Source organism: Propithecus coquereli, unplaced genomic scaffold (assembly GCF_000956105.1).
Source record: "Propithecus coquereli isolate 6110/MARCELLA unplaced genomic scaffold, Pcoq_1.0 Scaffold9, whole genome shotgun sequence".
NCBI classification, from domain to species: domain Eukaryota; kingdom Metazoa; phylum Chordata; class Mammalia; order Primates; family Indriidae; genus Propithecus; species Propithecus coquereli.
This window is the reverse complement of record NW_012155284.1, coordinates 1891443-1905118: the sequence shown is the minus strand read 5'-3', so window position 1 is coordinate 1905118 and position 13676 is coordinate 1891443. Positions and strand designations below refer to the sequence as shown.

Sequence of the window (13676 nt, the reverse complement as noted above, 5' to 3'; positions counted from 1 at the left end):
GTACACAAGTATTAATTTTGAGTGATAATTTTTATAGCCATTGTCTGTCTTCTAGAGAAGACTCCATATTTCTACTGCAGACATCCCTGTTAAGGAAATGAATAGTCCGTATTTACTCAATTCATTTAAGCAATTGCCTTCTACAGAGCCCTATGTAACATTGTTTCTGAGATTGATGAATTAATAAATTGAGGGTTTTCAAAAGCATTGAGACCCTCTGTTGGAAATGACATCTCATATTGATGAGGAATGTGTGAAACACTTTTTTCTACAAATAAGATATTGAGATTTCAAAAAAACTAAGTAAGATGAGAACTATTTTAAAGGTATTTTTGATAACAAGAATTGATAAAATCTGGTATAGTTTTTCAGTGTGGCAACTCACATTTTGTTTTCCCAGGTATGTTTCCATTGTAGAAAACCTGGTCACGGAATTGCAGATTGCCCAGCCGCCCTTGAAAATCAAGATATGGGCACTGGAATATGTTACCGCTGCGGGTCCACAGAGCATGAAATAACCAAGTGTAAGGCTAAAGTAGACCCAGCTGTTGGTATGTTTTCCTTTCAGTTTTTTATTTTTTTTTTTTGGTTGGTGGGGAAAGTAGCCAATGAACAGCCGACTGGGTATTTTTGTTGTTGTTGACAGAATTTGTTATGAGTGTGCCACTTAATATTTTGAAATTGTGAGGTGAAATTTTAAGTTACATAAAAAATATTTTCTATTCACAGTATTTTAAAATAATGTGAATTATATGACTTATACATTATCAACTTAATAGGAACTGTTGATTCTTACAGGTGAATTTCCTTTTGCAAAATGTTTTGTTTGTGGGGAAATGGGACACCTGTCTAGATCTTGTCCTGATAATCCCAAAGGACTCTATGCTGATGGTGAGTACTGTTACCCTCATGTATCAAAAACAGTGAGTCGTCATGCAGAGTCGTGATTTAATTTTACACTCAATCGGTTCTTGAATAAGAAGCAAAACCTTGAGAATTTCATTATTTTTATCAAATGCTATCTATGTACTGGGCTTTTTGTACAATATGACTTGACACATTAATAAAACAAATCAGAAAAAACTAAGATATATATTTCAAACTGTATTTGCTTCAAGAACATCATTGGTGAGAGTATGTTATACATTTCAACTTTAGATTTAACAGAAGCAGAGGGATTATATCTTAAGTTAATGTAAGATTTTAAAAATAGTGTTGTGTATTAATCTTAACCCAGCATACCATTTTGGTAGAAGGGCTTGTATACACTATTCAATATTGTGGTCATTTTTGTTTCTGAACGTTTTTCTTAGCTAATTGCCCGGCATGGGATCATATAGCTTTTTAATCTTTAGCTCAGCTAATGTCTTAAGGTCCCTGCATTAAAGTCTGTGCTGTCTAAACCGTTAAGGGGGAGGTCGTTGTCAGTTAATACTATGGCTATTGCTGCCAGGTTCTATACACCTCTTGTGTCATGTTCTGGGGTCTCCGCTGGAGAAGTCCAGTGAGAAAGCATAGCTTTTGGAGTCAGTCAGTCTTGGGGTATAGCCCCAGCACCACCACTCACTAGCTGTGAGACTTTGACAAATTACTAAACTTCTCTGATTTCAGTTTCCTCACCTGTAAAATGGAGATAATAAAACTATATTTTATTGATTCTAAGATGCATGTTTTTTCACATTTTAATATCTCCAAAATCAGAACATATCTTATCATTGTTAGGTCCCACATAATTAACTGCTTTTTTTCCTTCTGAGAGGTATGTGAAATAATGACACATCTTATAATCAATGATTTCTTAGATTTGATAAATTATGGTATTTACCTAGAAGAATTGTTATAAGGATTAAAATATATTATTCAAATGCCTCTTCTATTTCACCGTGGCATATAAATCAGTAAAGAGGCCTGGGCCTGGAAAGTGCTCACAGGCGTTATTTCAGTTTTGAGCTTATAAAACTGATCACATAACATGACTATGACCAAAAATGGCTCTGGATGGTCAACCAAAATGACTAGATATAAAAAAAAAGTGCACCGAGGAGAGTAAGTCACACAGATGTGAGAATTCAGCCAGATTTGTATCCTATTGGGTCATTTTGTATCCTGTTGGGCCACTCAACATTATGAGCATGATCATGATAATGTTTGACCATTAAGTGAAAGACCCATTTTAGAAGCCACATGTGTTGTAATTCACAATCCTGGAATGTTGCTTCAAGTAGGCAGATGGGCATTTTTATTAGGATTAGGGTGCCTAGCAGGTGGAAGGCACAGAAACAAAAGTCATTTTCATTCCTTTTATAAATGCTTATCCCCATCTGACCTGTAGTGTAGAGCACTTTTATTTTTGGTGGGTCGTTGACTATCTGAGAATCTGACATATTCTTCAGAAAATTGCATCTGCATACAGCTTTTGTTGACAGGTCCAAGAGTTCACAGTCCCTTGACTGTCTAACCATGGTTAAGATCCAGGCTTCTGTGCAACGGCTCTTGGACAAATGCCTTCCACTTCCTCTCTCTTCTCTTCCCCACTTCTCCCCTGAAGGCCAGGTGTAAGAAGCAGGGGTGGCTACGATTTAGTGCTCTTTGAGATTAAAAGGAATGGAGAATGAATTATTGAAAGGAATAGTGGCACCTACCTATGTTCCTGGCTCCAGCTACCTTTACAGCTGAGAAGGATCTGAGGATCAAATAAGATATGAAAGTGCTTTGAGATGTTAAAAACCCCATGAAAGTATGAAATGTTATTCAGTGACTTTGTTCTTTTAATAGGTGGTGGTTGCAAACTTTGTGGCTCTGTGAAACATTTTAAGAAAGATTGCCCTGAAAGTCAGAATTCAGGTGAGATCCCTGGGCTTCCCATTAGGAAAGGGTGAGATTAGTATTCCTCTGTATTTTTGCTGCATTTTGTTATTAATAACTCATTGAGGTACTGCTGATTTTAAGGCAACTGTTTTCCTACTGCAGCAATGACTTAATCACTTCTTTGTCACCAGTAGACACAGTATTGAGTAACTGAGCATTAGCAACTATGCTCAGCTGGAAAAAAAAGTGACCAATAAGCCTTAGGGGACCCTGATTTTATAAAGCATCTTATTCATAAGCATTTATATTTGCTAACTGATGAATTAATTACATTAATAGAGCCAATTCTGTTACTTACAGAAAAGTATTGGTTCCCTAAGAGAAAATTAAAGATATGAAAATAACTTTCAATATTCTTACGATCAAGCGTCCTCATACATGCTTCGTGTGTACCTAAAGGATTCAGAGTTGATTGCAAAAACTGCCAAAAATATTAAAAATGTGTTATCCACATAGCATCTGGCTAGTTATTTTCTTCCTGATGAAATATTAGCCTTGTTCATCAAAACTTCATCAGTTTTCACAATAACCTGTGGCAGACTTTTGAGGAAGTGAAGACCATTGTTACATTAGTTTGCCTGGATTACGATGATGGTAATCCTGTGTGAAAGAAAGCAAGACAGTAGGATAGCCCAGTAGCCCAGTGCTTCTTAGGGAAAAAGCACATTTCTTTTTATTTCATGCAGTGACTGTACTGCACAAATAAGTCTGCCCATTCTTACTTCCTATCCCTAACATTTAAATTTGAAAACCAAGAGTTCTTGTTTACATTCTTGTCTAGAAGAAGATAGTCTTTACTACTTTGTAGGCAATGAGATTGAAATGATGAAGTGGAATTTGAATTCTCCCTCCTGGGAGGATTACCACTTCCCAAATGACAAGACTGACAAGCAGATGTTGTATAATTTCACAGGTGGAATCTTGTGCATTTAAAACTGATGCTTCATAAGTCTTGCTGTTTACAGACTCTTGGAATTCATTGACTCTATAATGATGAACTCTGGGAAAGAATGAAAGAGCTTTCTCATCAATTTGTGCATTGCAAAGTAGTTGCTGCATTTCCCTAATTGGGATGAGAAATTGCCTGTGGTACTCTGAAATCAAGGGTTATAATCAATTATAGAATTGCTCACTTTCCTCTAGTGATGGAGTCTTCCCTCCTTGTGATTATTCATGTCAAAACTAGTTCCCTTCCTAAAGCAATACCAATTTAAGTGGATGCATTTGATTACTATTTTTCTTATATTCTGACTTTTCTATTCCTTTTCAGATCAAATGGTCACAGTTGGTCGCTGGGCAAAGGGAATGAGTGCAGACTATGAAGAAATTCTGGATGCGCCTAAACCACAGAAACCCAAAACAAAGATACCTAAAATTGTTAATTTTTGATAAGACTAGCACTATTGTTAGTTACCACCTCATTGTTACTTTCTAAAGTGGGCCTACTTCACTAATTAGAGCTAGGCTCCCTTGGAGCTAAGCCCATATTGTAGGTATCAGTATGATCTAGGGGTGGTCAAAAACAGTTTTCTGCATTCTGTCCATCAAAGGGTACTTCTGCCAGTGTTTGGAGAAAATCACTGAAGAAAAAAGAATGAGATGATTAAATTGGATTTTCTAAAAGAACATATTTTTAACAGAACTTAGACATATCTAAGTGGTTATATACTAGATTGTAACAAACATCCTTTTTAAAGGCAAAATTATGTATAAATGTAAACCACCCCTAACAAAGGGTACTACTTATTTTTAGAAATGAAGTTTTGGTTATACTGTTTTCTTAGTGCAAAGTACCAATTTATTATTATAGTAGAAATTTATTTATAATTTGCCACAAAGTCTGTATTTTCAAAATATTGAATAAAAACACACTTGCTATTTGCTTATTTTTCTGAACACCTGATTCTGGATTGAACTAGCCATTGTTCATTAATATCCATGTAACAGTCCCTTTGGAAACATCTTTTATGAATCCTAGATGAGGGTAAACAGGAATTTTGTTAGTTTTTGTTTTGACATAAAGAGTTACAAATTATTAAAGTTAAAATGAAGGGTACCTCACCTTAACAGCAGCTCTTTTCTGCGCCCTTGATTTTGAAGAGAGAAATCCTAGCCAAAATTCAGTTTTCCTTATTTAACCAGAATGATGGCACATAACAGATTGTATATCAAACTTAATAGCATTTTGTTCACATGTTTTAGATGAGTCAGGGTGAGATGGAAGTATCACCATAATAGAGTTAGAACACTAATCAGAGACCCATTAGCTTCTTTGTTTGATTTGATGAATACATGCATACTTAATACATATATTTCACAAGGCTTAACGCTTCCATTGTACTGTATAATGGAATGACTCTAGTGGTTTGTGTGTTTCATTTGAAATTTTACCTGATTGAATCCATTTGTAACGAAAGGAAACAGCTGTGATTAGTTACTGATGCCTCAAAAGCAAAATATTTACCAAATAAGAAAAGAAACACTTTTCTCTGTTTTCATGTCTGCACAACTCAACAATTCTAGTCTTAATAGGAGCTGTTCTTTTATTTTCAGTATGAGAGGAAAACATGATGACAAAATACTGCTCAGCATCCCAGAGCTTAAGGAAATGAATGCCATTTAAAAGGAATTACACAAGCCATGCAGCTGGAGAAGGACAGTAATGCTGCCTTAGTCATTTAGTCTGAACACACCCAGATTTCTTTCACCTGTCCTTTCAGGAGCACAAGGCTCTGAAGTCCAAAGCCTGTCAGCTGCAAGTTAAATCTGATGCTTTTTGTACAGTCTTTGGTGCAGGGGTTTTAGTGTTTATTTTATGTTCCTTGGATTACTTTGTTTACATTTTAATGATCTATAAATTAGACAGTGAAATTATTAGGAAGAAGTTGCAGATACTAAATGTAACATTAAAAACGTGTATAGATACCGTGAAACAAATTCTGAGAGATCTTGGGTGATTGTATGTTTCTTGGAAGGCACTATAGATATTGGTTATTTAATTTATCTGTCCATTCATTACATATTTCCCAAGAACTCTTTTAGGCACTTGGAATTGTGGCACTTGGAATGTTTCTCAATAAGAGAAACAAGGCCACATGCATTAAATTGAGGCTGAAGAGTGCAGAAGAGACTTAGGAAATATATCAGAAAAGGCTGTTTTATTACATTCTTAAAATATTTTTTGAATCCCCTAAGACTTAGTTGTTAGTACTCTTCTTCCTTCAGTCTTTTGCAAATTTCATTTCTTCTTAGAAGCTTTCACTTTTCTGTGAATGACTTCTAATCTCCAGCTAGCTCTAATATTCCAGGGTTCAATCTCAGCTTCTCACCTGCCTGCTAGACAATCCTACTTAGAAGCTCCACTGACACCTCAAACTCAGTATGGCTTTAAACAATCTCATCACTTCCCCCTGGTGGGGGGCGGGGGGGGGCGGGGAATGACTAATTTCCCTTCTTGTCTCATGTTTTTTTGGCAACAATTATGTTCCAAGCCAATGGGCTTGAATCTCAAGTTGCTTTTTTCTTGACATCTCCCCCTTCTTGCCCCCATACCCAACTTTCCCTTAGAAATAAGCAGGTGTCTGCTTTATGACGTGTGAGCAAAGACCAGAAGGAAGTGAGGGGGTAAGCCCTGGATATCCTGAGGTGAAGGAAGAGATAAATGCAATTATATTGAGGAGGGAGCATGCCTGAAGTCAAAAAAACAGCAAAGAGGCCAAAATGGCTGGAAAAAAGTATGGGATCAACGAAAAGAAGATCAGATAGTTAACAAATGTCAGCAGTTAGTTTCTGCTGAGTAATGATCACAAGATCTCAGAGGCATACAATAATAAGCATTTATTTAGCTCATACCTGTGAGTCAGAAATCTAGACTGGGCCTACCTAGACAGCTCTGCGAATCTCCGTTGGACTTGTCCACATCCATCTGAAGTTTGGTTTGGGGTTGGCTGATCTAAGCTGGGCTCAGATGAAGCAGCTCTGTTCCACAAGTCTCTCTTCCTTTTCCTGGTATTGGGTGATCTAAGCTGGGCTCAAACAAAACAGTTTTCTTCTATACATCTCTTTTCCTTTTCCTGGGACCAGTAGCCTAACCCAGGCTTGTTTTTCTCATGGTAGTGGCAGAGATGTAAGAGGGCAAGTCCATTTGCAAAAACACTTTTCAAGCCTTTGGTTGCATAATGTCTGCTCACATTCTATGGTCAAGCCCAGAGACAAGAAGTAGAAAAGTACACTCCGTTCGTGGAGGAAGGGTGAGAGAATGAATATTCCTGAACAATTATCTAATGTACCACATGGACCCTTACAGACCACTGTGAGGCTTCAGCTTTTACTCTGTGATGTGCAAAATTGTTGATGAGTTTTGAGAAGAAATGTGACATGATCAGGTACTGGATTGAGAGTAGAATGAAGGGAGAAACAAGAACAGAAACAGGAAGATAGATTATAATACAGATGAGAGAAGATGTGCTTTGGATTGGGGTTGTAGTGGTGAAGTTGATTAGAAGTGGTCAGGTTCTGATTATATTTTTTACATAGAGCTGAGAGAATTTGTTGAAGGCAAGAGAATTTATGGAGGGAAAGATGGCAAAATGTTAGGTGGTCTGTTTTGGAAATGTTGACTTTGAGATGGCTATTGTCTCAATGGAAATATCAAGTAAGTTAGACACAAGTATGAATTCAAGAGAGGTTAAGCCTACAGAAAAAGATATGGGAGTTAAAGTAGTTAAAGTTTAAAAGTAGAAGGCTTTTAAAACCCAGATACTGGGTGGACTCACTGAGGAGTGGAGTTGGAGAAGAAGACAAGGACAGAGCCCTCAGGTAGTCTGATGGAGGCAGAAGAACCACAAGAGGAGGCTTTAAAAATGTGATCAGCAAGGTGGGAGGAAATCTAAGAGTTTGACTTCATAGAAGCCAAGAAGAGAAAATGTTGCAAAAAGAAGCAACAAGTCAACTTCACTGAAGGCTGCTCAGAGGCTAAATAAGTCAAGGACAGGGCCACTAGATTTGGCAATAGGGAGGACATAGGTTATCCTGCTGAGAGAGGTCTTTGTGGAATAGTGGAGGTAGATAAGTGTGGTTAGGTGAATAAATAAGGATGTGAAGACCACACCTATATAAAATTGAAATAGAGATGGGGTGGGATTTAGGAAATGACTCAAAGTGTCGTTTTGTTTTGTTATAAAATAAGAGACACCAGTGGTTATGGAGACAATCCAATGGTGGTAAAGGAACTCCTGAAGTAGAGAACAAAAAGAATTATAGGAGGGAAGTTCTGGAGAAGGTAGAGAAATGGTTCTTTGCTAGGGGTAGAGATATTTCACCCATTATAATAGGAGAGATGGCAAAGATGTGGAAGGTGCATAGATGGGAATATGAGAAGACCTCTGCCAAATGGTTTATATTTTCACAATTAAGTATTTTCTCAAGTTCATGAGCTGAGTCAGGGTAAGAGATATGAGAAGATCAGAGGAAGAAGAGGCAGTGTGAAATAACAAACATACAGGGAAATGGAACAGTATTATTAGCCTCCTAAATGCTCTTTTGAAATTTGTGGTCATAAATTTAAATTGAGACCAGTATACAATTTTCAGCTGCTCAGCACGGGGGTGAAATATTCTTTAACCACAGTTTAATAATTTAACTACAGTTGGGGTTTTGTCAGAGAAGTTGAATGAAAGGAGAGAGGTGTTGTGTTTTCCAGGGAGTGATTATAATGATGGACCATAGCATCTAAGCTGGACAAGGAAAGAAGAGAGGACATGGAAAGGGGGAATGGGTTGTATAAATGATAGAAATATTCTTTTCTAATCTATTTTTAAATGTCCAAAAAATACCACTAAATGAAAAGTGAAAGAGGCTATCAGGTGTGTAATTTTTGTATGGTACTTCATCCTTACAGTTATAAAGTGAGAATCAGAAAATGAGAAAGACATTTTTAATCTGAGATTTCCCTGAGTTTTGAAACTGGAGATGGGTTACTGTCAAGAATTATGAAGGGTCTGAGATTGTTAATAAGCTAATCAGTTAGCTTGTGGGTGTTGGCAGAAGACACGAGACTCTTGGTTTAGAGACAACTATATTATTAATACTTGATGACATGGCAAGCAGCATAAATATCAGTCCTACAGAGGTTGACAAAATGGGCCTAGTGGAATGCTGCAGACATCGTGGGTGTGTGTCACAACTGAGGGACCCAGGGCCCAGAATTTTTTGAGCAAGTAGCAAGTGCTGTAACAAGCAGTAAACAAGCCAGGCCCCCTCCATCCAAAGAGTGAGCAGTTACACTGAAGTCATGCCGTGGTCACCTTGGCCTATTTGGTTGTCTACAGAACTAGCTATAAAAATTGCTGTCAATCAGGAGACAGACAAGTCTTGCAGCACACTTACTGGCACACTCCACAAGAATGTGCAAGACCACTCAGGGCTCATGGTGAACTACCTGTCTCAATAGTTATATTACTTTCAAATATAAATCGTGAACAAAATAATTTTAATAATTTACTCTAAATCACAAAACATATTCCTTTACATATACCTTTTCAACATATATTTTCAAAACTACCACTATAACTATGCCAATAAAAATTTCCATGGTTATTTCTTAACTGTGAGATAAGAAATATGAACAAAACCACATGATGGTATGTATGAAAATATTCTAGTTTCTTTCAATGCTTATTAAAATTGTTCATCATTTTCTAAAGATGTTTGAGTATAGAGTAAACTATATTGTGATCAATTTTCACATTTCTTTCTCTAGATGTTCTCTAAAACAACGATAATAGAAACACTGAATGCAGATGAACAACTAGGTTGCATTAAAACCAGGAAGAATTAATAGGAATCAACTTCCTTTCTTAATCAAAAAGCTTTCAGTTCTGTTAGAAGCACTTGAAAACCCTTACCATCAAAAAAAGGCATGAAATCTTGAGTGTTCCTTAAGGACACATTGACACTCCAAAGGGAAAAATCAGCGTGACTACATCTTTCTAAGTTTCCTCTGTCCTTAGTCTCCAGAGGGCTGACGGCTGATGAACCAACCAGTTTAGTGGCTTACCCTGGGAGTAATAGCGTGAGCTTAAAGCCTAGGCACCAAAGAGAGTAGGGGAAGGTGGTCTTTATTTCAGCTGTCTTTAATTATCTCTCACTCTATTGCAGTCTCAACAGCTTCTCTGCTTCCTAGAAAGTGCCAGAAACACTCCCTCTCAGGGTCTTTGCCTTGGCTAGTCCTTCCGGAAGCATGCTGCATCCTCAGAGCTCACTCCCTCTCTGCCTTCAGGCTTTTGCTTAAATGTCTTTCCATGCAGCCTACCCTGACCACTCTACTTACAAATCAACCCTCACCGCCAAAACCTCTCCCATACTCATCATCTTTACTCTGCTTTATTTTGCCATATAAAATATCTTCGAATATTTCATATTATTTATTTATTTTATTTAGGATGTGATCAGTATGCTTTTTTGTTCCTTGCTGAACCCACAGTGCCTAGAAATGTCTAGCACAAAGTAAGCTCTCAGTAAATATTTATGCAGTGAATGAAAGAGTGATCAGACATATTCCCACTAAAATAGGAAATGCAAACTAAAGGATAATTGTCGAATTTACAACTGAAATGTCTTAGTTACTTGTGGGATTGTTTCAGACAATAGATTTCAAATTTTTTGAAATGTCCTAAGTAGAGCCTGAATGCATTGCTATCTTTTCCTCTCTGCACCCTTTTAATGTCTCTGAAGTCCAGTAGTCCTGAAAATGAGTGCTTCAGTTTAGGCTATGCCAAATGATTTGCGAAAGATGAGTCCTGTGTTTTTGTTCAGAAGCATAAAAGTGAAATCTTTTAGAGAGGGTAGAAGGGATTGTTTGGTACTAAGATAGGTGAAAATGGGAAAACAATGGGACCTGCCTGCACTATAAGCCTGGTACAAACTGAATAGACCAGCACTATTTAAAGAATCTTCTGTGATCGTGTAAACGTTCTATGTCTGTACTGTTCAATATGGTAGCCACTAACCACATGTGACTAATAATACTTGAAATGGGGCTAGTGTGGCAGAAGAACTGATTTTTAAGATTTATTTAATTTGAATTCATTTTGATTTAAATAGCTCATGAGGCTAGTGGCTACCATATTGGAGAATACAGGTATAGACTATGTTATAAATTGGAGTGGGCAACATTTTTATGTCTCAAAGTGATCCAGCTAAAGTCATTTGACTCTTTTAGCCTCACAATGTTTCTGTTCCTGTTCAGGAAAAAGTTTCAAAAAATACAAATTCAAAGACCTAGGCTAGGCAGACAGCATTTAGAGGTGTCTCAATTCTAGGCAAGGTCTGAAATTTTAGCATACAAAATTTTAGTTTAATGTAACTCCTTTATTACTAATTTTGTTTACCTTTTTTTTAGAGGTAAAAATATTCTCAAAAATCTGCTTCTGGAATATAATATATAATCATTTTAATCCACATATCTACTTTTCCTATTGTGTATAAATGTTAATTCATTAAATTGCAGAGCAGTCCATATAAATGAAAACCTGCTGACACAGGAAAAATAAAAATAATTATAACCAGGCTTAGACTGTGTGATTGGGTGGGGAGTGGGCAGGGGAGCAGAGGTAGAGATTTGGCAAACTGACAGCAGGATGTATCTAATCGGTTAAATGCTCTAGCCTCTAATGGAAAACTCCTTCGACTTTTAAAATTCGTCCTTCCAAGGAGGCTAACTTGACATGTTCTGGTCTGTCTTATGAGTTAAGACAAATCACAGAGTAGAATAATGAATGCTGAAGTCTAGGGAGTAGAGTGCTAATGTAATGATTATGAAAGAAGAACTCAGTCAATATTCTCTTTCTCTACAGTATCACATTTGCAGGCACTTTATGTGTGTGTATATAGCAATAGATACTAAATCAGTGAGCCACCTGGAATATATGTTAAATGACACTAGTAAAGTTGTTCCTATTAGTAAAATTGATTATATTCCATTATGTTTTAATGTCTTCCTAATTTAAAGCTCTAGAATATGTAATACTAGGTAATGTATCTTATCAGATGATCCTGACATACAGATACCGGCTGCACATGGAGCAATGCCACACGTTAATCAACTAGTCAACTTAGCAAATTGTCATTTCAGACTATAAAATTTTTTAAAATTTCAAGCAGAACACACATTTCATCTCTGTAAACTAAAACTGTTTATGATAATTTTAACTCAATTTGTGCCATTTTATAGAACCAGAAATATTACATACACAGGCAACTTTCAATTTTCTGTGCCCCTGGAAGAGGCAGAGCCTCAGATAACCTAAAATAGAATTTTAAAGCTCTTAAGTGTCCGGGCTAAGGGTCCTTGGAATTAAAAATGGGAATCTAAATTACAGGTAACTGAAAGTTGATCATTTAAAATGTGCTTGTAAACCTATCATCAATAGTATTCTCTATGTACTGTATACAAGAGGCTGCTGTTTCTTCAATGGATTTTGACCAGCCACCAATATTTCCAGCAAAGTACGGATGGATGCTAGCAGAAACACGGTTAAAGTAAGATACCTGTTTCAAAAAGAAAATGCAATATTTTAATTTCTTATTGACTTGGAGCTTTCTCAAGCAGGGATCTGAATCTTGTTAGTGTAGGCAAGGCTATGACCCTAATCTTCTGGGGACCCTTCTGGAATAGATGATGTGAAAGGGTGACTTTAGGATTCCCCTAGTGTGGACACAAATTATAGGATTACAATTAATTGAGACAACTGAGTAGATTAAGGGATTTTTCTGTATCTGATGAAGCCAATTAATCTGCAGGTGTTTCATCAAACTTACAGTGCATGAACTGCTGTCAATGGCGTGGATGAGAAATCCCGCACATATAATTTCACTCCTTTCATACTGTGGAGACGGTGGGACCGATGGCAAAATGACGGACTTCATTGCCACTGCGTAAGTGTTACTGAAAGGTAAGAAGGCATTTTCTAAGTTCTTGTGAGAAATGAAGAATAGCTGTTAAAAAATACATTCCTAGAGTTAATGCAATTTATTTATATAGGTAGAAGTGAAACTATGAAGACCCAGATCTTCTAGATAAGTGACCTGCATCAGAAAGCATTCTCCATGGCTACATTCAAAGTAGGAGACAGTAATAAGGGCCACAGGTGTTTTCTGCAAAGAATTACATATACGGTACTTTGTATAACTCCACAAAACTGGAGTCGACCTCCAAACTGAAGTTTTATTGGGCCCTAAAGAGTTTCAGCCTCCTTTTCTTTTTGAATAAAAAGACCATACCCATTGTTTAAAAAGAAACAAAGAGAAAAAACCCCAAACAACCTTCAAACAATAGAGAATCCCATAGGCTAGAAAATAAAAGTCTTCCTCCAGTCCATTTTAGCTCCAATCCCATTCACTACCCTAGAGGTGACCACTCTTCTTTACATTTTATTGTGTAGCCCTCCAGACCTTTTTATAAATGTATAACAATGACATTTATGTAAGCAAATTTACACATATAGATTTTTACATTAATAAGATCACTTTACAAATATTGGTCTACAATTGATTTTTCACCTAGCAATAAATCTCTGGAGGTGTTTCTGTATCACTGCCTCTCTAGCTACTTCATCCTTTTTGATGATGGCCCAGTACTCCGTAGTATAGATCTACCATATTTATAAGATGGAACTTCAGTTTATTTCTAATATATTTTTTTTTATTTCAGCATATTATGGGGGTACAGATGTTTAGGTTACGTATGTTGCCCTTGCCCCCCCTCCCCCAAGTCCGAGTTTCAAATACGTCCATCCTTCGGGTGGTGC

At 36.8% G+C, this 13676-nt stretch overlaps 2 protein-coding genes across 2 annotated transcripts in view; one reads left to right on the top strand and one right to left on the bottom strand.

Moving 5' to 3' along the window:
* Nucleotides 1-4608, top strand: part of ZCCHC9 (zinc finger, CCHC domain containing 9) — an 8044-nt gene extending 3436 nt beyond the window's left edge. Inside the window, exons 2-5 of the mRNA XM_012664544.1 lie at nucleotides 401-551; nucleotides 799-891; nucleotides 2776-2844; nucleotides 4139-4608. Coding sequence (XP_012519998.1) covers nucleotides 470-551; nucleotides 799-891; nucleotides 2776-2844; nucleotides 4139-4257 — 363 coding nt within the window. The 5' untranslated portion in view covers nucleotides 401-469 and the 3' untranslated portion in view covers nucleotides 4258-4608. The remainder of the gene's footprint in view (nucleotides 1-400; nucleotides 552-798; nucleotides 892-2775; nucleotides 2845-4138) is intronic.
* A 6712-nt stretch (nucleotides 4609-11320) lies between these two features.
* ACOT12 (acyl-CoA thioesterase 12) overlaps nucleotides 11321-13676 on the bottom strand; it is a 65756-nt gene continuing 63400 nt past the window's right edge. The window contains exons 13-14 of the mRNA XM_012664475.1: nucleotides 12688-12814; nucleotides 11321-12417 (exon numbers count right to left, since the gene is read on the bottom strand). Coding sequence (XP_012519929.1) covers nucleotides 12268-12417; nucleotides 12688-12814 — 277 coding nt within the window. The 3' untranslated portion in view covers nucleotides 11321-12267. The remainder of the gene's footprint in view (nucleotides 12418-12687; nucleotides 12815-13676) is intronic.